This window comes from Acomys russatus, chromosome 28, assembly GCF_903995435.1.
Source record: "Acomys russatus chromosome 28, mAcoRus1.1, whole genome shotgun sequence".
Classification (NCBI taxonomy): domain Eukaryota; kingdom Metazoa; phylum Chordata; class Mammalia; order Rodentia; family Muridae; genus Acomys; species Acomys russatus.
The window spans coordinates 26,032,599-26,054,594 of NC_067164.1; the positions used below are offsets into that span (position 1 = coordinate 26,032,599).

The following is a 21,996-nucleotide window of genomic DNA, read 5'->3' on the forward strand; positions in this document are numbered from 1 at the left end:
AATATATTTTATTATATTGACATATTCAATATTAAATGTCATATACACTTGTTACTATAGATATGCTATATTATATAGTTGTTAATCTATTATATATTATAAATACATAATTATTAATATATGTTAGGTTTCAAAGTGGGGACAAACGGCTGAGGTGCCTACTTAACACAGCAAAGCAGAGCCTGGTTGCCAGGTTCTTCCTGCCTTCCTTAGTCTCTCCCATTACAGGATCCTCTTGGCCTGCATACCATGCCCTCTGCCCTAAACTTCCCCAGCCCAGGGGCCGGGATGCCTTTCTCTCAGACACCCTTCCCGAGATAACTCAGACATTTGGGTTATGTGTCCTCTTTGGGCAAGCCCCCTGGATGCTGTGCCTGGATCCCCTGCTCTCCCCCTCCCTTTCTTCTCCCTCCTCTCCTCACCTGGCACAGCTCATGGTCACGTTCACTCTGAACTCTCCCAGATGTCTTTGCCTCTGGCCACATTCTCCTAAATATCTGTACTAAACTTCCTCCCCCACCATACCTAGAAGCAGTCTTGCCCTTTCTTTTCCCCTTTCCCTTAAAAAACAATTCATCTGGTGCCCATTTAACCCACATATATGTTTATATATTTAATGTGTATGAGTGTGACTCTGCGTGTGGGTATGTGCACATGTGTAAGTATGTGCGGAGGCCAGAAAAGGGCATCAAATTCCCTGGAGCTGGAGTTACAAATTGTGAGTAGCCTGACATGAGTGCTGGAATTTGAACTTGGGTTCTTTGCTAGAGCAGAGACTGTTCTTAACCACTGAGCTATCTTTTCAGCCTGAAGGTAAAATGGTTTTCTTTCTTCTTTGCTCTTTCTTTCTTTCTTTCTTTCTTTCTTTCTTTCTTTCTTTCTTTCTTATTTTTTGAGGTATTGGGGTGTGTGCTTTCCTTCACAAATACAATAAAATCAGAAAGCCACATTGTGGCTGCAACACCACTTACGCTAAACAGTTTCTCCTTTTGTCTCTTTGGTAAATTCCTTGCAGCTGGCATGTTACTGGCCTGTCAGCACTGTCTACCTTTGGCAGGATTATAAGCTATCTACATTAGAAAATGAATCAAGAAGAAGTAAAGGAAACACAGGAACCCACCCAGATAAGCACGGTGTTAAAGCTCGAGATCACATACGTTTTCAAGCTCAAGGGCTGGACTGACCACTGAAGTTGAGCCCTAGAGCAGATCACTGGAAAATGGCCAAGGATGTATAGGAACGTAATTGTGGGAGCTTGCAATCCTGGGTCCCCCCAAACTTTCAAATTTGCCAAAGGCACATTTTGACCTAAGTTATCTTAAGATTTTCACCTAAACGGTCTGTCACAGAAACGCTTTATCCAAGCACTACCTACCTAGCCTAAATGGGTCTTCCTTTAAGTCTGATCTTCATAGATTTTCTTCATGCAGACAAGTTACAGGATGACCCCAGCACTTCTGCATGCTAAAAGGGACCCACAACCACCACCATCAAAACCCGCTACTGCCGCAGAAGGCTCCGAAGCTCCACCTGCCCCTGGTCTCCTGCTTTGTTATTTACCTTCTCATGCTCCGCAGCTTCTCACAAACCAGCTGGAAGTCACATGCAAGGGAAGGCAGCTGAGTAAAAAAATACCAAAGGACGCTTCATTGTCCCCCTACTGAAGGGTCACGATGGGCCCCAGTGTGGAGTCGGGGGGGAAGCGGGGCAGGGGGGGCAGGGACTCAGTCCTCTGCCTCGTACCAACACTGATGGGGTATGACACACGGATGTTGAATATTTGCTGGGATGTCTGCCCCACCCATTCTACTCCATGCTCACTTATGAAATAGTGAAACCTCTAAAGACACTTCATATGGACTCAAAAATTGGGCAGAAGCTTTACACGCCATTATGGAAAAGGACAAAAAAATGCCCCTATTCTGCTCTGCTTCTAATTTTCTTTTTCTGCAGCTGGTGCTTGTCAGAAAGGTCTCTGTCTGCAAATTTCCAATTTTTGCTTACCCTTTAGAAAGCATCTCTTTAATCCACCCACCGCTATTGAATCACATGGTCATTTGGGTTTGTTTGAGAAAGAACTTGCTTTGTCACTCAACTTGGCTTTGAACCACAAACCCCCCTCTGTTAATAGCCTTGCCTCTACTTCTTAGTTTCTAAGTCATTTCTACAGTTTTGTTTCGTTTCTCTCCGAGACAGGGTCTCTCCGTGTAGCCTTGGCTGTCTTGGACTCCTTTTGTAGACCAGGCTGGGCTCGAACTCACAGCAATCCGCCTGCCACTGCCTCCGAGAGTGCTGGGATTAAAGGCGTGCGCCACTGAGCCCAGCTTCCCATAGTCACTCTTAACACTCCAGAAAAAAAGAAGGGGTCTGTAGGAAACACAAGGGATATCATGTCCCCAGGTGTCCCTGAAGACACGCCTGGAGAACTCTAGGGACAGTTGCAGGACATGTCTTGCTAAGCATCAGTCCTTGGTGGAAGGAACCTGTTCTGTGTAACAGAATTCTTGAAGCAAGGGAAGATCCGGTGTGAAAGGCAGCCAGGGAGACGAAGGTATCGTTCAGGACCAGGGCAGAAGCAGGGGACAGGAAAGAGCCAAGTGGGGGAGCATGATAAACACCAGGCTGCTAGATCTTGAAGGCTCTTTTATATTAATAGTGTATGGTGTGAGAGGAGCTCAGAGTCACACAAGGTGGCACACACCTCTAATCCTGGCACTCGGAGAGACAGCAGCAGGCGCATCTCTGTGAGTTTGAGGCCAAACTAACAATAAAGAGTTTGGGGCCCAAAATAAACAGAAGGTGAGTACCTATCCTCTGGCACAGTGTGAGGGTGATTCTTTATTGGTTTGTACTTATAGTTGCTAAAAGGATTGGAAAGAAGAACGTAGACGAGGTTAAAAAAAAAAAAAATTATCAAACATGACCATACCTTAATAATCAGACTCCGACTGCTTGGAATCTGATCTGGTCATCTGCGATGTTTCCTTCGATATTCATTTGATGCCTAACTCCCAGTGACCCACAGGGCCTAACCTACAATGTCCAGGATGAAGAAAGAACACTTGTCTGTGTAAAATTTTACCACTTAAGTGGCCAGGAAAATGGTTCAATAGAAAAACATACTTAGTAAACAAACTTAAAAATTCAGATGTGGTGGCACCTGACACACCTATGGAGGAGATGAGGGTGTGTCTGGAAACAGTCCCATCAGTCCCAGCTGGTAGGCTGGATGCCTGCAGTGCACAGCGTGGCATGAGTGACCCTGCCTCAACAAGGTGAAATGTGAGACCAGATTCCTGAAAGCTGTGCTCTGACCTCCACAAAAACACCATGGAATGCACTGATGCTCACAGAAATGAACGGAGCTAGAAATTAAAGGAATATTAAAGGAAAGAAGCCAGGCTCAGCCAACGACCTGTGTGTTTTAGTTTATACACACTCTAGATTTCAGCAAGAGAGAGAAATGAGACTCTAAGAGTCTATTTGGGAGAAGATGAGGACCATTGAGCAGAGGGAAGGGGACCTTTTTTTTTAAAAAAAAAAAGGTGAAAAGAGTCAAAGTACATAGAATACATGTGTCAAAAAATCATGACAAAAACCATTACTTTGCTCAATAATACATGTAATTTTTTTTTAATTTAAAGGAAGAAATAATATGCAGAAGAAATAACTTCCCGCAGTCTGGGCCTAATGTAAGGTCTTGGAAATGATAGTCTCAGGTTTAATGTTTACTAGGTTGAGTACAGTTTCTTGATATATTTACCCCTTTCCTAGCTTTATCAGAACATAACCAAGTGGATAATTAGGAACATCTGTATTTGCGAAGAGCTGTAACTGATATATTGGAGGAAATACTGTAGTGTTGGGATAGAAACTCAGAAGGGTTAAAACTGGCCCATAACACTGGTGTTCAAAGCAAAGCCAAATCTTCTGTTGTCGAGTTATGTGTCCCAAACTATGACAAAAGGACACTCTATAAAGTTGTCTGTAACCCAGCAAAGCATACAACACTCTGAATCACAAAAATCAGCAATGTCCTCTCTTCACTAGTGTGACTAGTAATGCACACGAATTAAAACTTCCTTCCCTGCATTATTTGAGGACCTCCAAGTGACAACTATGATTACCAAACAGAGAATTAGACTTACACTTCGGTATATTCAACAGAGGCACCTAACTATCTCTAACCAACCCCATGAGTCCCTGGAAGCTAAACACCAATACTGCCAGAACATCTATGTAATGCTCTTATTGATAAGACATACTTGGTTATTATACATGGACAGAGTTAGTACACTTATTATATGGTGCTTATGCCATAATGCCAACAGGTCTGTTAGTATAATGATCAAAGGAAAAAGTATAATGAAAGTCAAAGATACAACAAGACAAACATGAAAAGCAACATTTACTTGAAGGAAAATCATTAATTATATATGCACAATAAACATGGCTTGTGACATGGAAACAACTTGTAAATGTGATGTGATCTATGATTACAGAGTGGCATTTATCCCTACATTCTAAGTAGATAAGCATTAACATTTGAGCGGGGCGCAGTAGCACACGCCTGTAATCACAGCACTCTGGGAGGTAGAGGCAGGCGGATCGCTGTGAGTTCGAAGCCAGCCTGGTCTACAAAGTGAGTCCAGAACAGCCAAAGGTACACAAAGGTATATTACAAATAACTATCAATTCACCAACAAATGTACAAAAACTACCTGATTTAATGCAAAAAGATATCACCCATTAAATTAGTATACACTACTGCTTTAAAAAAAACAAAACAAAACCTTACAGCTCGGTGCGGTGGCTCACGCCTATAATCCTAGCACTCAGGGAGCTAGAGGCAGGTGGGTCTCTGTGAGTTCAAGGCTGGCCTGATCTACAAAACAAGTCCAGAACAGCCAAAGTTACACAGAGAAACCCTGTCTTTAAAAAAAAAAAAACCAGCCGGGCGTGGTGGCGCATGCCTTTAATCCCAGCACTCGGGAGGCAGAGGCAGGCGGATCTCTGTGAGTTCGAGGCCAGCCTGATCTACAAAGTGAGTCCAGGACAGCCAAGGCTACACAGAGAAACTCTGTCTCGAAAAACCAAAAAAAAAAAAAAAAAAAAAAAAAAAACGTACAAAATTAATGTAATGACAATGCAATTTTGTTTTTCTTTCTTCTTTTCTCCTTTTTCTTTTTTTAAGGTCTTTTTGGTTTCCATGTCCTGTACTTGAGCAATCCTCCACTTTACATACTTAAAGATAATTTTCTAGGGGCTGGAGAAATGGGTCAGTGGTTAGAGTCTATAACGGTCTTGCAGAGGACCTGGATTCTTGCAGAGAACCCACGTGGGGCAGCTCACAACTGCCTGGAACTCCTGCACCAGGGGATCTGACATCCACTTCTGGCTTCTGCAATAACTACATGGATATGCCCAGATCTACACACTAACACATGCATCTACACATAATTGTAAACATAGCTGAAAAAGAGATAATTTTCTGCAGCAAAAAAATGTAAAGCATGGAGTTCAAAAGTATTTTTTGTTTTTTGTTTTTTTTAAAGAATGAGCTACTGTCAGGTGGGGGCAGCACACACCTTTAATCTTAGCACTAGGGAGGCACAGGTGGGTGGATCTCTTGAGTTTGAGGCCAGCCTGGTCTACAGAGTGAGTTCCAGGGCTTACACAAGAAAAACCCTATCTCAAGAAACCAAAAGAAAAAAAAAAAAAAAAAAATGATACTGATGCCGGATGTGGAAACAGACGTCTCTCACTCAAAACATTCTAGATGTTGAAACAGGAAGATAATTGGTTCAAGGCCAGCCTGGGTTACATGGCAAGACTAGTTCTGAAAACCAAAAACAAATCCCTAATAAATTCCAATGAGTGTAATATATTTACACAGTTTCTTCAGATTTTGCATCTGCCAAAGCATCCTTAAGCAAAAATTTGTACCCAGTCCTTCCCATTACTGACATGTATGGGAATGAACACACATGACAAAATTTCAGAGGCCACTACTTCCTACTCTCGAGTTTCTTGTGCCTCGGCAAGCAAATTATTTTTACTGGGGAAACATCTGCGCGTGTGCCAAATGAAGGCAGCTCTTCCAGTTTGCTTTTCACGCAAACATGTTTTAGCCTTTGTCTTTTTTCAAACAGTCTCACTCTGTAGCCCTGGGTGGCTGGGAACTCAATAAGCAGATCAGGTGGAATTCTGAGACTCCCTACCCTCTGCCTCTCACTCAGGTGCAGAGTTGGGGCCACCCCACGCCTGGCCTAAAGTTCATGCTTTACCCATGAATAGAACCCGAAGGTGTTTCGCACGCTTAACCTTTCTTTACACAAGTTTTCTCCACACGCAGTCTTATGGGTCTTACTTAGTCTTTTCAAGTTCTGTATTCAAGGCTACAGTCTGGTGAGTTCTTCTGTGTCTGTGGAACGAACTGTAGTAACTGAAGGCTTTCCCACACTCGGTACACACAAAAGGCTTCTCTCCAGTGTGACTTCTTTCGTGTGATTTGACGTAACGAAAAGAGCGAAAGGGCTTCCCACACTGAGAACATATAAAAGGTTTCTCTCCAGTGTGGATTCTTTCATGTATTTTGAGGTAACTAGGAGAGCGAAAGGCTTTCCCACACTGCACACACGCGTAAGGCTTCACTGTAGTGTGCGCTTTCTCGTGTCTTCGCCATGATATGCGGCTACAGAAGGCTTTCCCGCATTGCTTGCACAAATAGGGTTTTTCTCCGGTGTGGGTCTGTTTGTGACTGTGAAAGGTACTGAACCAACTGAAGGTTTTCCCGCATTGCTTACAAACATAGGGGTTCGTGCCACTGTGGATCACTTCATGTCTTCTTAAGTGATACAGAGAAAAGAAGGCTTTCCCACACTGCTTGCACACGTACGGCTTCTCCCCGGTGTGAGTTCGCTCGTGTATCTGAACCTGACGCGAAGACCTGAAGGCTTTCCCACACTGTTTACATAGATAGGGTTTCTCTCCGGTATGGATCAATTCGTGGTACTGAAGGGAACCGAGGAAAGTAAAGGCTTTCCCGCACTCCTTACAGACGTAAGGCTTCTCTCCCGTGTGCGTTCGTTTATGAATCTGAACTTGTTTAGGGGACCGGAAGGTTTTCCCACACTGCTTACACACGTAGGGCTTCTCCCCGCTGTGCATCAGCTCATGGTATTTCACAGAGCTGTGACTCGTGAAGGCTTTACCACACTGCTTGCACACACATTCTCCGGAATGAATGATTTTATGTGTCCGAAAAGCGCTCTCGCAGCTGAACACTTTCTCACACTGCAGACACACGAAGAGTTGCTCCCCCGTGTGAGTTCGTTCATGTTTTCGAAAGGCCCCCGACGAAGCGAAGGCCTTGCCACATTTTGTACACTTATAGGGTTTCTGTCCGCTGTGCATCATTTCGTGAAATCGAAGCGAACTGCGGTCGGTGAAGGCTTTCCCGCACTGCTTACACACATAGGGCTTTTCCCCAGTGTGAATCCTTTCGTGTGTCAGAAGGGAACTCGAACGGGCGAAGGTCTTCCCACACTGTTTACACGTATAGGGCTTCTCCCCGGTGTGGATGCGTTCGTGTATCTGTAGGGAACTCGGAAAAGGGAAGGCTTTCCCACACTGCTTACAAACATACGATTTTTCTCGGCTGTGGTATTCTTCATGCCTCCGGAAAGAACTGGAAGAAGTGAATACTTTCCCACATTGCTTACATTCATAGTGTTTTTCTCCAGTGGAGGGTTTTTCATCATTTTGACTGGAAATGAGACACCTAAAGTTTTCATCACAGTGACTAGTTTCAGGTTTCTCCTGCGTGGGAATTCGTTTATGCTTCTGAAAGGTTGTGGGAGACCTGGAGGTGTCCCCAGATTCCTTAGGTTTATACAAGTCCTTTCTATATTCCTGAATGCCATATGGTTTTTGTCCTGGATGAGGATGAGGGGGAACCTTTAGAGATAAATTGCCAATAACCACTTCTCCATACACATGGCTTTCATACGTGGGAATCCTTGGACATGATTTCTGGCTCACAACACACTCTGGAGTCCAGTTAAAGATTTCTGCACGCTGAAGACCTTCTGTGTATTCACAGAGTCTCTCCAACAACTGATTACTGCAAAAAATGAAAAGGGCTTTACTAAAAAATCATTTGCTGATGATTTACCACAAGAAGTGTTAGTCACAAGACTACACAGAAAAACCCTGTCTCAAGACAAAAACAAACGTTAGTCATGTCCCCTATAATAATTTTTAAAAATGTTTGAACTGGGGAAGCTAGAGAGATGGCTCAGCGGTTAAGAGCACTGACTGCTCTTCCGGAGGTCCTGAGTTCAATTCCCAGCAACCACATGGTGGCTCACAACCATCTATAATGAGATCTGATGCATACTGTATACATAATAAATAAGTCTTAAAAAAAAATGTTTGAACTGATTGCTTTGCAATTTGGTTTAAGGACATTTGCAATAAAAAACAAAGATATTTGTATCTAGTTGTGTTATACTGTCTTTGTTACTGGCAAACTGTACATTTAAATACATTTTCAATACTTAATACTGTATATATTTTTGATGTACTAGTGAGTAAAATAATCTTGGGTTCTGACATACTAGTATATACAGAATGAGTTATCTTGACAATCGATCCCATTCTAAAAAGAAATTTTGTTTTATATACAATGCATAGCTAAAGCTTGGAGATAAATCAATACAATATTTTTAATATTACGAAGAGAGGAAAGTTAGTATACAGGACCCATGATTAAGTGTTACTTGTGGTATCATGACGGTCTAGTTGCTACTAATACTAGGACGTTCTGATTGCTGACAGTTAATGCACATGCAGTTTTTGGAGAAGATTTGTTGAAATTAAAACAATTTGAAGCTGGATTTACTTGTATCTATCACTTCTTCATAAAATGTGCTAGAACATTAAGAACTGGGAAGAGCACTGCTGTCTCCTAGGATACAAATTACCTTAGTTTTCTCCAGAGACTTTCATATTCATTTTCAACATTTTGTTGTTGCCATTTGTTTCCTAAAAAAAAAAATATATATATATAGACCAAGAAAAATGAATTGCTGCTACAGGGAAAAAAAATTATAGCTAAATTCACAGTAAGGTGATTCCACTTGACTTATTCACCCAAAATGTTCCTTTTCCATAATCCAATTCATGAAGCAGGATGGGTGAGCAAGAAACACTTGTTCTTTCATTGGCTAAGTAAGAAAATAATGTCATCTTCACCTATATAGGTCAGGTTCCTCAAGGTCTCCTGCATCACATCTTTGTAGAGGTCCTTCTGGGATGGATCCAGCAAAGCCCACTCCTCCAGGGTGAAGTTCACAGCCACATCCTCAAAGGTCACTGACTCCTAAAAAGAGCCCACATATATTTCCAGGAGAAAGGATGAGCCTTACAGCACTGGAGATCTAGACTTAATTCCTAAGAAGCTGACACAGTGCTACGTTCCACATGGGTTCAAGTCATGTACTTATTCCGGACATACAATTTCATAATGCTGACTTTTTTTTCATACAGCAATTCTAACAGCGTATTAGAGATATCTGGCAAAGCAGAAGCAAAATGGGACTACTGTGGAAGAATGCTGAGTGAATGTATCAACCTGCAATAAAGGGCTGTTTAGCCAATCAGCTGTGAAGAAGGACAGGAAGTGGAAGGTGGGACTTCCTGGAGAGGGAGGAAAAGTTGGACGGTTGGAGAGGGAGGAGGTTTTTGACGGTTGGAGGAGGACGCTGGGAACTTGACACAGACCGGCCCAGGGGTCATAGTGGCAAGTGCTTGGAATATATGTGTGTTATAAGGTTTACAGTAGTTTGTTTAGTTTGCAAGTAGATTAGAATCAGTTCAGACTCTGCCTGGCGAAGTGCTGGAAGCTTTAAATAATGTTTCAGTCTCCCTGTGTCAGTTATTTGCTTTGTAGGCCGAACGGATACAAAATACTGTAACAGACTACCCCTTGTGTTGATAATTTCTACTACATAGGTCCCTCTAAATTTTTATAGTAACTTTCAATTACTTAATAGACACAAGAAAGTCAACACTGACTATTGTGAGGCTATATAGTCTTAGACACGCTGGAGAAAATATTCTACCTCTCCTGGGTATGGAAACTTCTATTGGGAAGGATTCCTCTTTGACCTAACTCCTGCTACTAGGAAGGACTCCTCCTCAACCTAAGTCTAAAGAATGGTATGGCTTTTCCAAACAGTTGAAGCCAAGCATATGCTACTTTTAAAATGTCAATGTTTTTTGCAAAATTTCTGCACACTCATTAGAGGTCATCTAATTAAAAAACTCATCCTTTGCATGATGAATCTTAAAGAAGCTGGCTTAGTGGACACAATTTAATCTCTTATCACAACTTATAAGGGACCTTAGTACATCCTTAGTGAATGCACTAGTGATATTTGGAAGCGTGTATCTGGTTTCTTATAGATGACTCTTATTTAGAAATTTAAAGCTGGGCATGGCGGTGCACACCTTTAATTCCAACACTTGGAAGCAGATCTCAGTGAATTCAAGGCCAGCTTGGTCTACATAGTGAGTTCCAGGACAGTCAGAGCTACATAATGAGACCCTGCCTAAAAAATAAAAAGATTAAAAAAAAAAAAAACTAAAAATGAATGAATGAATAAATACATTCAATAAAAATGGAATGAGCTCATTATAAATAATCCACAGTACTAGTAAACAAACTAGAAACTAGAGGTAATACTAATGAAGCCATACTTGCTTGCAGAGGCAACATATATTTTCCTAAATATAATCTTGTCAAAGATAATAGAGACATTGTGCTTACTTAGTGCAAAAATAATAAAAAATATATAAATATATGTATTATTCCCCTTAACAAATCCACCTTACAGCTTTTATTTATAAAAGAAATGTCTATAAATTACATTTGTTTAGGAATGTTATAAAGGGGGTTGGGGGAGGCAGGAGAAACAGTTCAGTGGTCAAGAGTATTTGCTGCTCTTGCAGAGGGTCAAACAGCCACATCAGACAGCAACTCCTGTTTCTGGGGATCGGATGCCCTCTCGGGCCTCCATGGACATCTGCACCCACATCGTGCACATACAAACAAGTAAGCACAAACCAAAAATAAAGTTTAAAAAGAGGTGAGCCACGGTAGTGACGAACTCTCAGCACTAGGTCCATCCAAAACAGCCCATTGGGAATGGGGCAAAGGCTTGTGGGGCCCAGTCACTTTCTTCTGACCCACAGCAAGTCATACGTTCTAGGAGAGGGACATATCTATTTACTTATAAACCCACTGGTGAGCCCACCAAGGTCAGATGGTTATTTCTAAATTTATAGGCAGACAGCCTCAATTAAACTCTGTGGGAAACAAAACATTAAAAAAAAAAAACTATGACTATGGAAAAGAGATGTGCAAGAAAGAGACAGTGATGGCAGGATGGAAAAAAAATATGAGACAGTATAACCAGAGCATGTCGTATATATGTGTGAAATTGTCAAAGAGCAAAATGTATTAGTGAAATGGAGTTAGGGTGTCTTTAATATGTAACTTATTTAAAGCCACCAAAAGTCTACATATTATCTGCTCTAAAGGCACCTAATTGGCCTGGGGTCTCTCTTTCTAATAATCCCTGTGTTCTATGCTTTAAAATGTCTTAATAAATCTCCAACTGGGTGTGGTGGTGGGACGCCTTTAACCCTAGCACTCGGGAGGTAGGAGCAGGTGGATCTTGGTGAGTTTGAGGCCAACCTGGTCTACACAGCAAGTCCGAGAACAACCAGGGCTACATAATGACTATTACAATAAACAAACCAACAACAAACCCCCAACGCTGATTCACTGATGCACAGTGGCTCCCTCATGTTTCTTTTAGAAAAAAATGTTTTGTGAACGGGCTGGAGAGATGCACTTGTCACTAAAGCCGGCTAACCGGAGTTTGGTCTCCAGAATCCATGTTAGAAAAAGAGAACTGAATTCCTCAAATTGTACTTTGACTTTTTTCCTTTTTCTTTCTTTCTTTCTTTCTTTCTTTCTTTCTTTCTTTCTTTCTTTGTTTTTTGAGACAGGGTCTCTGTGTGCCCCTGGCTGTCCTGGAACTCACTTTATAAACAAGATTGTCCTCAAACTCAGAGATCTTCCTGCCTCTGCCTCCCATGTGCTGGTTTTAAAAGCAGCACCACCACCACCTGGTGTGTGTGTGTGTGTGTGTGTGTGTGTGTGTGTGTGTGTGTGTGTGTGTGTGTGTGTGTGCACGCGCGCGTGTGTTTTTAGTGTTTATATGGTATATGTATATAAACATGCATATGTCAATGCACTTGCCCCACGAATGCACATATAGAGACCAGAAGCTGTCCTGAGTGTTTTCTTCTACTACTTTCTTCCATGTTTCCTTAATATACGGCTCCTCCCTAAACCCAGCAGTAATTTCAGCTATGGTGGTAAGCCAGCAAGTGTCCCAGGACCTCTCCACCACATCCTCCACGCCACCCCTACCAGCACTGGGGTTAGAGGCCTGCCCCTGTTCATTCACCTGTGTTTCTGGGGATCCCAACTCAGATCCTACCGTTGTATGCAAGCACTTTATCCACTGAGCCATCTACCCAGCCTTAAGGCTGTTTTATTAGAGGAAAAAAATGTCTTCTAAGTTCTGTTAAAAAAAAAAAAAAATCTACACACAAAAAAATCAAGCTTTTAAAAAAAAAAAGTCCTAATATTCTGAAAATGTTCATTTACTATTAAGGCAATTCATTAAAAAAAAAAAAAGTCCTATTAAAAGCTTTAAATCTAGCAGCCGGGAAGATAGCTCAGTGGCTCAGAGTACTTGTTATTCTTCCAGAGGACTGGGTTCATTTTTTTCTTTTTTTTTTTTTAGGATTTATTTATTTATTATGTATACAGTGTCCTGCTTGCACACCAGAAGAGGGCATCAGATCACATTATAGATGGTTGTGAACCACCATGTGGTTGCTGGGAATTGAACTCGGGACCTCTGGAAGAGCAGCCAGTGCTCTTAACCTCTGAGCCATCTCTCCAGGCCCCTGAGTTCATTTCTAACACCCATATGACAGCTCACAGCCACCTGTAACTCCAGTTCCAGAGGATCCATCCCCTTCTTCCACAGGCCCCAGGCACACATGTAGTGAACAGACATATATGCAGGCAAAACATCCACACATATAAGATAAACATAATTTTTTTTAGTTAAAAGTATGGTACATATTTTGGTAAAAGTTACATGTTTAAGTAAACTGGTATTTTATGAAAACAAAATTATACAAAGAGAAGCATCCAGGCAAAGCAGCCTGCTCTGCTCACATTTCACAAAGAAACCTTCAATCAGAAAGTTAAACACTGGGGCTGGAAAGATGACTCAGTGGCCAAGAGCACTCACTGGCTGCTCCTTCAGAGGACCCAGATTCAGTTCCCAATACCCACAAGGCAACTTCCAGCCCTAGGTGACCTGGTGCCCTCAATTGGCCTCTGTTGTTCTGAGAACTGACTGACCCAATAAAATGTCTCATGGTATGTTAACTATCTTGATCACTGTTTTTAACTTCCTTCAAGAGACAGCCCTCTTTGACCCAACTGTAGGAAAGCTTTTGAAGCTACCATGTGGCGCTTTAACCTACTGCAATACTCCACTCGGATACAGTCATGGCCTACCTCTATGAAGATGCTTCATGTTAAAATAATGCTTAGAAACAGTCCAAAGGCCAATAACACTTTGATAGGTACCAATCCATGCAACCATACACATGGATCTGTGACTTTTCCTTTCCAATGAGTCTGGCAACGTCAAAGAACTTGGAAAATCTGGCATTTATTTAGAGTTATAAGAGTCGGGGATGGGAGCCGGGCGTGGTGGCGCATGCCTTTAATCCCAGCACTCGGGAGGCAGAGGCAGGCGGATCGCTGTGAGTTCGAGGCCAGCCTGGTCTACAAAGTGAGTCCAGGATGGCCAAGGCTACACAGAGAAACCCTGTCTCGAAAAACCAAAAAAAAAAAAAAAAAAAAAAAGAGTCGGGGATAAAGGTGGGGTGCACGCCTTTAATCCCAGCACTCAGGAGGGAGAAACAGGTGGATCTCTGTGAGCTGGAGGCCAGCCTGGTCTACAAAGTAAATTCCACGATAGCCAGAACACAAGAAACACTGTGTGTGTGTGGGGGGGGGGGGGGGAACGGACCCCTAGGCTAAGGATAGAAGTCCTGGAAGTTAGAATAAGCTTCCCTTGAATAAAACTCATAGGAAAAGCAGGTGCCCCTGGAATGTCAAAGAAAGATGGGGTACAGAAAACAAGCTAGGGCTGCTCTGAGTCACACTGTGCTGTGGGTGCTATTGGACAAGCCAAGCCTACATGACTTTGTTTTGCTCAGTGTCAACTCTGCAACGATTTATTCTGAGTATCAATGTCAACGAAGAACACACTAAGGCACAAATTAATAATTTGTTTCAATAACGACACCTAACGATATACCAACATGTATATATAAAACTAATCGACCCAACCAGATGTAACCCCCTGCCTGCGACTACAGAAAGTGCAACATGCCGATTGAATGATAACAGGGTCGACTGTCCAGGGCCAGAAGCCTTAGCACAGGAAAGGTCCCTGCCTCAGCTCACTTCAAACACAACGCAAACACAAACAGCCTGTGCATTGGACATTTCTGCACTCCCACTGCTAAGGCTTATCAGTTCTCAGCATCTAACTTAAGGAGAACCCCTCATCTCTTCAACGTCTTTAACCATTTCCTAGGCATTCACTTTGTATACCACTGTGTGGAATGCTCGTGTGTAACTTGCCTTTGATATTAGTGGATAAGATCGGGGTAATAGAATCGTGGTGGCCAGTGGCCAGCTCGCAAGAATAACCAGGCGTATTCGTCAAATCGTAGCCAATAAAGCCAACAAAGGCTGTAAAATGATTGGCTATTAAATAAATCGGGACATTGTGGAGACATACAGGTATCCTACTTTCCTGACAAAGTGCACAGAATCGGAGATTACCACACCTCGCGGTCCCCAGCCCCGCCCAAGCCCCCTTACACGAGCCGAGGTCCCCCACAGTTCAGACTCACAGCCGCCGGCTGCTGGCGCCCAGCTGACTTGAGAAGCCGCAGCATTGCGCACTCAGCCAGGATCTGGCTCTGCCACCAGCCCCAGCTCCACCTAGAGAAATCCGGGCAGCGGGACCCGGCGGAGCCGGAGGAGACTGTTGTACTCAGCTGCCTTGGAAGGCCTGCAGTAGCCTCCTCCCCACGCCCTGCTGCACGCACCATTTCCAGTCACTGGGTGTCCTGTTGTCCTCCTGAGACTCCTGCAGTCAGTGGAGGGGACGCAGATACCGAGGGGAGAGATCTGGGGGCCTCAGCCAAAGACACAGGACGACAATATGGCGGGGACACACAATGGCACCCCAAATATTGTGCAGCCTCCGTCACCGAAGACCAAAACTCCTCATTGGACAATTTACACAGCCACCAAACGTTCTCCCCGATTGGCCAACAATCCGTGGGCCTGCCCCCTAGATCCTGAGTGACAGGAGAAGCATCTCCGTCCTCTAAGGTTAAAACCTTTGACAGAGTCCAAGCTTAAGAGTCACAGCCCACCCTGATTCCTACTCTGGAGAGCACCTGGCCCCACCAGGGGAAAAAGTGCATTTAAAGCGTAGGTTGTCTTAGCTTTGCAGATAGTTACTTAGTTGGTAATTACTGCCGCTTTTTCTTCGAAGTGGGGTCACAGGGAACCTTAGAGAAGTTCAGAGTGTCTCTGGCGACCACCCATACCCTCTGAGAAGAGGACTGTCTGAGGCAGTCCAGAAATCCCTGGGATTGCAGGGAGAGCCTGATAGTAGCACATCTCAGAAACAGGGAATGGCACAGATACCCAAAGCTTTCTTACAAAAATTTCCCAACCTATTTTCAATAAATACGAATAAAGGGATGAGGTTATTCAAGACCCAGAGAACGTGAGATTTGTAGGGACAAAAAACTCCAAAAAGAAAACGAAAAATTCCTACACTTTAACTATTGGCTCTTCAGTGCTTGGGACCTAACCCAACGGCTTGTGATATGTTAACACAAGGACACAGAACCTCAGTTTCAAGGAACTATGGCAGCTGGCCTAACTGGGCAGCGTCAAGAGAGACTGGTGGACATGCAAACCTTACCCATGCAATGAGATGAGATGAAATAAGCTCCCCATTAATTGCTATAAAAGATCCTCACCAACTCAGTCATTTTAGGTGAGCTATATTTATCAAATTGGCTGTGGCTGTTAAACAGTGTGTTTAGTAAACTTTCTACTTTTATCTTTCTTTTGGGTAAGCTTTCTTTACAGCTCATGTTTCAATGTCACCACACAGGACTTTTCTTTTTTGTTTGTTTTGTTTTTTGAGACAAGGTTTCTCTGTGTAGCCTTGGTTGTCCTGGACCCACTTTGGAAACCAGGCTGGCCTCAATCGCACAGCGATCCGCCTGCCTCTGCCTCCCTGAGTGCTGGGATTAAAGGTGTATGCTACCATGTCAGGTTTATACATGACATTTTGATGGCCCCAGATGACTAAATATGAAAAGATTTGGGGTTCTATGCCTGAGGCCCTCTTTTGACCTCCAGGGGCACCAAGCATGCAACTGGTGCACAGACTATGGTGCAGGCAAAATACATGCCCCCCACAGAAAAATAGTAAAATAATAATAAAATGAGAAAATAAAAGTAATCAACCTTCCCCACAAAAGTACATCTCTTTGAACAGAGAGAGAGAGAGAGAGAGAGAGAGAGAGAGAGAGAGAGAGAGAGAGACAGAGAGAGAGACAGAGAGAGAATAAAAACAAACAATAAGAACAAACTATGGAGTTCAATTTCTTATGGCCAACTGCTCCCACACACGGGGCCTGATTTGGAGTGTAGTTGATATTCCCAGTGTTGCTCCATTAAAGGGAAGTGATTTTCCCTCTCCCAGCAACTAATTAACTGCAAATGGATTCTTGCATAGGAATAAGACGCTGTGGCCACTTCCTCTTCTCTGTGCTGGGACTTTTGTGTGGTTTGATTAAACTTACGCAGGTTTTGTGGACGCTGTCACAATCTCTCTGGGCTCAATATGTGCACCTGCCTTGTTGTTCTGGAAAGCACCATTTCCTTGCATTCGTCCACGACCTCCGGCCCCTGCAGTCATTCCACGTCCTCTTCTGTATAGATCTCTACCTTAATTACATTTCTTTTCCTCCTTCGACTCTTCAGCTAACAGTCAGGAGGATGACTTATTGTAGAAGAGTTACACTTGGCTACAAGTAGGAAGAGAACCAGTCTAGAATGCCACAGGGCCAGGGCAGAGGGCAAACAGGAACTGTTCTAGTTTGTAAGGCAGGCAGTTCTCAGGAGGTCTCTGTGAGTAGACAGTCAGTGATGCTTCAGATCCACTGAGTAGCATACAGTCCAACAGCTTGTACCGGTGTCCCAGCCTTCAGCATCCCTGAGTTTTGCTCCTTCAGCCTTTGTGGATGCGGGAACTAATTTCCTTAGACCTCTGTCTCTTGTCTTTCTTCTCTTGTGCTTGCTTCAGCCTCCACGTTCTCTTTCTCCTTAACCTCATTCTCATGGCTCAGGGGCTTCAAGAATGATGGCACTAAGGCCAAGAGCCACTGGGAATGACGCAAGTCTTTTGAAACTCAAGGCCTACCCCCTGTGTCACCCCTCATCCATCAAGGCTATCCCCTCCTAATACTTCCTAAGCAGTTTCAAGAGATGGAGACCAGGTACTCAAGCATATGGAATGGTTCTTACTCAAACCACCCTAGTCCTTATGGGGGGTATGATTAAAGTGTCCCATTTGGGGCTGAAGGGTCTCTCCTTTTCTGCACACTGTCTAGTTGGGGATCACTATGTTAGTTGCCATCTTCTCCGATGAGGTTTGACCTATGGGTAAAGCTGACCTATGGATATAGTAATATGTTTTTAGGCTATATTTATTCATCAGAATAATGGTAGTAGGTTCTCCCCTAGAGCCCATGGCCTATCTTGGATCAGGCTCTTGGCTTCATTAATGGTATCAGGTACGAGTTCCATCTCACGGAGCATGCCTTAAGTCCAACCAAAGACTGGTCAGTTTATCCTATAACTTTCATGCTGCTATTGTACCAGTAGACATATCCTGTAGGCAGGTCACTATTGTGGCTCAGAGGGTCCATAGCTGGGTCAAACGGATGATTACTTTCATCCTTGGTAGCACGTATAGAACTTTCAACACTGTGAATACTAGTCAGTGGGCGGGAGGTGAAACTGTCATCTGAGTAACAGCTTGATTTCTCCGTGTTCCTCAGCAACAGGTCTTGTCATCCGGCTGTGGAAGGTGACCAGCGGCACTGGCTATAGCCTCTGTAATGCTCAGGGGTCTGTTTATGCTCTAAAGGTGCTGGAGCCTGGGAGAATGAAGCCTAAAAATGAGGCGGACCAATGTCTCATGCGATAGGCAACTTTATTCAGAGCATCAGACCATTTATACTCGGAGGGTTAAGAAGAGTCATGTGAGCAAAGTTCTCATGAGTTCAAGCTGCATATAACGCAAAGGGCAACCTGCACATGGCAAAAACATGTTTCTCCATAGAAGCGTATAAACAAATAACAATAGCCGGTTGTAAGGAATAATCTGAAGTGAACTTACTCGTACCTGCTCCGCCTGGGATGAGCATGGAGACACGATCCGAGAACAATTGTGTGGCTTGGAAGAAAACACAGTCACGACACTCTTGTCTTCTCACACACACTCAGAGCTGGCTTTATTCTTGGGCCACATTACACGTTCCCTTTGGCCAACGTTTAAAAAGACATAGTTCATTCTTGGTACTAGGGGTTTTATTTGGTAGCCTGTGATGTCAAGTTGGGATGCTGTCTTTTATGCGCTAACTCCATTTAGATGCCTCTTGTATGTGTATCTCTTCTCGGGAGCTTCGGTGTCCATGTGGCTTCTCAAGAGGCCTTCAGTGTTAGTGCTCCCTTCCCATATCCCCTGCCTTCCTTGCCCCATTTAATCTTCCTATTCTATTTTCCCTTTTATCCCTTTGCAACATTGTTTGAAGAGTCCCCTGTCCCCAGGGTCTTTCACTAGCTACAGATTATAAATTAAAGGAACTGTTCTCAAGCGCGGAACAGGAGACCATAATTCCATGACTCAGGTAAATTTCCTATCCCTTAATTAGGCTTTTCTCCTTAAAACGTTATTTTATTATGATTTTTTGTGTTTATGTGCATGATACATGTGTGTGTGCACTGGTGCATGCTGCAGCAGGTATATAGAGGTAGATGTTTGCTTTCTCCTTCCATCTTCATGTCAGTGCCTGGGATCAGAGCGAAGTCTTCAGGTCTCATGCCAATTGCTTCTGGCCTCTAAGCCTTCACCTGAGACCCTTTGGCTAATTTTTTTAGACTTACTTTTTAAGCACTGAGTATGTGTGCGTGTAGGCTTGTGCATATAAGATCAGGAGAGGCATCTGATTCCATGAAGCTGGAAATACAGGCAATTCTGAACTGTCCATTGTAGGTGCTGGAAGCTAAACTTGGAACATCTGCAAGAGCAGCAATCACTTTTAACTGTCTTTATCTCTTTACCTCCCCCCCTTCTCCCCCTGTTTGTCGTCTCCTGTGGCCTCCCCTCCCGCACATATGCACACAGGGTTTTTTTCTGTGTAGCACTGACTGTCTTGGAACTCCCTCTGTAGACCAGGCTGGCCTTGAACTCACGGAGATTCACTTACCTATGCATCCCAAAAGCTGGGATTAAAGGCATGTGCCACCATGCCAAGAACCACTAGGTCGTTTTAACTTCTGGTTTTAGCTCTCCTTCTCAGTGAGCAAACTCACAGGCGCCATACCTCAAGGGGAGGAGATGGACAAACAATAGACGGTAGGATATCTACCATAAGAAAAATGTCCATGGGCTGCAGAGATGGCTCAGAGGTTAAAAGCACTGCCTGCTCTTCCAAAGGTCCTGAGTTCAATTCCCAGCAACCATATGGTGGCTCATAACCATCTGTAATGAGATCTGGTGCCCCCTTCTGGTGTGCAGTCACATGCAAGCAAAACACTATATTATACACAATAAATAAATAACCCTTTTTAAAAAAATGTCCATGATATAATACATGGAGACATGGGTGCACAAAGAAACATTAGATTCTTACAGCCCAGTACAGAAAGAAGAAAAAAAAAAACAATAAAAAATTATACCGTAAACTCCCTCCTGAGTATGCAGAGCACCTTCAGACACCAGCTGGTCTCTCCCGGTTCTTTGATTGCTGGTTCTTTGCTGATTCCATCAGTAAAGTTTGCTAAACTGTCCAAGGTATGGAAGCCTTCCATTTCCCTCCATGGCCCTTCTGAAATAATAAAGTAAAATAAAATCTTTAGGGCTCAAATGTACAGTTTTTGGGACAGAAAGAGGTAGTATCTGTCTGTCTCCATTGTCTGGCAGCAGGGATGTGGCAGATGGGGTCACACCCCACCACCACTGCTCCAGCAAAGAGGACGACAAGATGGAATTAAAACCCACTGAGCCAGTGGCTCGGAGAAAAAGGGAGTTTTAAGTCTTCTGCTTCTCCCTGCTGGGAGCGTACAACTTGATTCAGGCGGCAGATGTTTGGAGTTTGCCTGTGATTTCCTGCGCGAGCCTTCTTTGGGACAAGACACGCTTCTGTGACCAGTGCTTACTCGCCAATTATTAAGTACTAAAACAAGGAACAGTTACTAAATATTGAAATTCAAGGCCGCAACTCTTCACGTCACAGAAAAGTGAGGTTGTGTAATTCCAACTTAAGATGCAAAAGTCTGTCTTTTGATAACTGAATCTGAAACTTGAAATGTAATACCACGCACGCTAATGAGCCAGAAGTAGAGGGAGGTAGGAAAAGAAAAGAAAGATACCATTCACATAACAGTAAATAAGGTCCGGAGACATGGTCCAATGGTTAGAAGTGTTGGCTGCTCTTCCAGAGGATCTGATTTCAGTTCCCAGCACCAAGGTTTGACCTGTAACACAAAGTCTTTGGGTTGCTCAGCAGTGGTGAAAGCAGGAAGTGACTTAGGACTACAAACATTATGATATATATATCATGTATTTTTATATTTAACTCCAAAGAGAGAAATTACTAGACATAATAAATAAACAGTAAGTGATCTGACAAAATACATTGTATACATGTATAAAAATTCCAAACGGAATCTAGAAGTATCTCCTAGATTCTTACATTAGCCTTTAATCCCTTGCACTTGGGAGGCAGAAGCAGAGGCAGGCAGCTAGAGCTCTGAGTGTGAAGCCAGCCTGGTCTACAGAGTGAGTTCTAGGACAGCCAGGGCTGCACAGACTACACATAGAAGCCCTGTCTCAAAAAATGAGAGAGAGAGAGAGAGAGAGAGAGAGAGAGAGAGAGAGAGAGAGAGAGAGAGAATGAATCCAGGAAAAGCTGTCATCTTGGGCTTTCATATATAGCCTCAAAACATTGTTTTTTCTTCTCTTAGTAAGTCTAAAATGGCTCACTATTAATAATGAAGCCTATTTCAGCGCTTGACACAGGAAGACTCTAGGGAACTCAAAAAGGCTTTTCCTGGCTATGGCCCAACATAACAGAATTCATACTGGCTAGAAAGTCTATGTATATAGCAATATAGGAAGTCTTTAGGCAGTTCTATTATTTTTACAAACATGAAAAATAATCAACACTGAAGAATAATTCTAAATATAAAACAAAGGTCATGGGCTGGAGAGATGGCTCAGAGGTTAGGAGCACTGTCTGTTCTTCCAAAGGTCCTGAGTTCAATTCCCAGCAACCACATGGTGGCTCACAGCCTTCTGTAATGAGATCTGGTGCCCTCTTCTGCCCTGCAGGCACATATATGGGCAGAATACTGTATAAATAATAAACAAACCTTAAAAAATCAAAACAAAAAAAGGTCATTATCCTATGGCCTTTCTAGAAAATGAGAGCATG

The 21,996-nt window shown here is 43.2% G+C and overlaps 2 protein-coding genes across 2 annotated transcripts; both read right to left on the minus strand.

Moving 5' to 3' along the window:
• Window positions 1–6,366: 6,366 nt before the first annotated feature.
• On the minus strand, window positions 6,367–8,795 carry LOC127210548 (zinc finger protein 709-like). Its single transcript, XM_051170188.1, has 2 exons — window positions 8,740–8,795; window positions 6,367–8,125 (listed from the first exon to the last, which is right to left on the minus strand). The coding sequence occupies exons 1-2, from the start codon at window positions 8,793–8,795 to the stop codon at window positions 6,367–6,369; spliced, it is 1,815 nt and encodes a 604-aa protein (XP_051026145.1).
• A 101-nt stretch (window positions 8,796–8,896) lies between these two features.
• Window positions 8,897–15,460, minus strand: LOC127211037 (zinc finger protein 124-like). The gene is made up of 3 exons (XM_051170863.1): window positions 15,292–15,460; window positions 9,259–9,385; window positions 8,897–9,048 (listed from the first exon to the last, which is right to left on the minus strand). The coding sequence occupies exons 1-3, from the start codon at window positions 15,292–15,294 to the stop codon at window positions 8,984–8,986; spliced, it is 195 nt and encodes a 64-aa protein (XP_051026820.1). The 5' UTR covers window positions 15,295–15,460; the 3' UTR covers window positions 8,897–8,983.
• Between the last annotated feature and the right edge of the window lie 6,536 nt (window positions 15,461–21,996).

What these genes read in the sequence shown, in the direction of transcription:
- LOC127211037 (XM_051170863.1), bottom strand. An exon ending in GAGGAACCTGACCTATATAG is followed by an intron (nt 9,049 to 9,258) that starts GTGAAGATGACA and finishes TTTTTTTTTTAG; the next exon opens with GAAACAAATGGCAACAACAA.
- LOC127210548 (XM_051170188.1), bottom strand. Translation starts at nt 8,795, where the DNA reads ATGATACCACAAGTAACACTTAATCATGGGTCCTGTATACTAACTTTC. An exon ending in ATACTAACTTTCCTCTCTTC is followed by an intron (nt 8,126 to 8,739) that starts GTAATATTAAAA and finishes CATTTTTTGCAG; the next exon opens with TAATCAGTTGTTGGAGAGAC.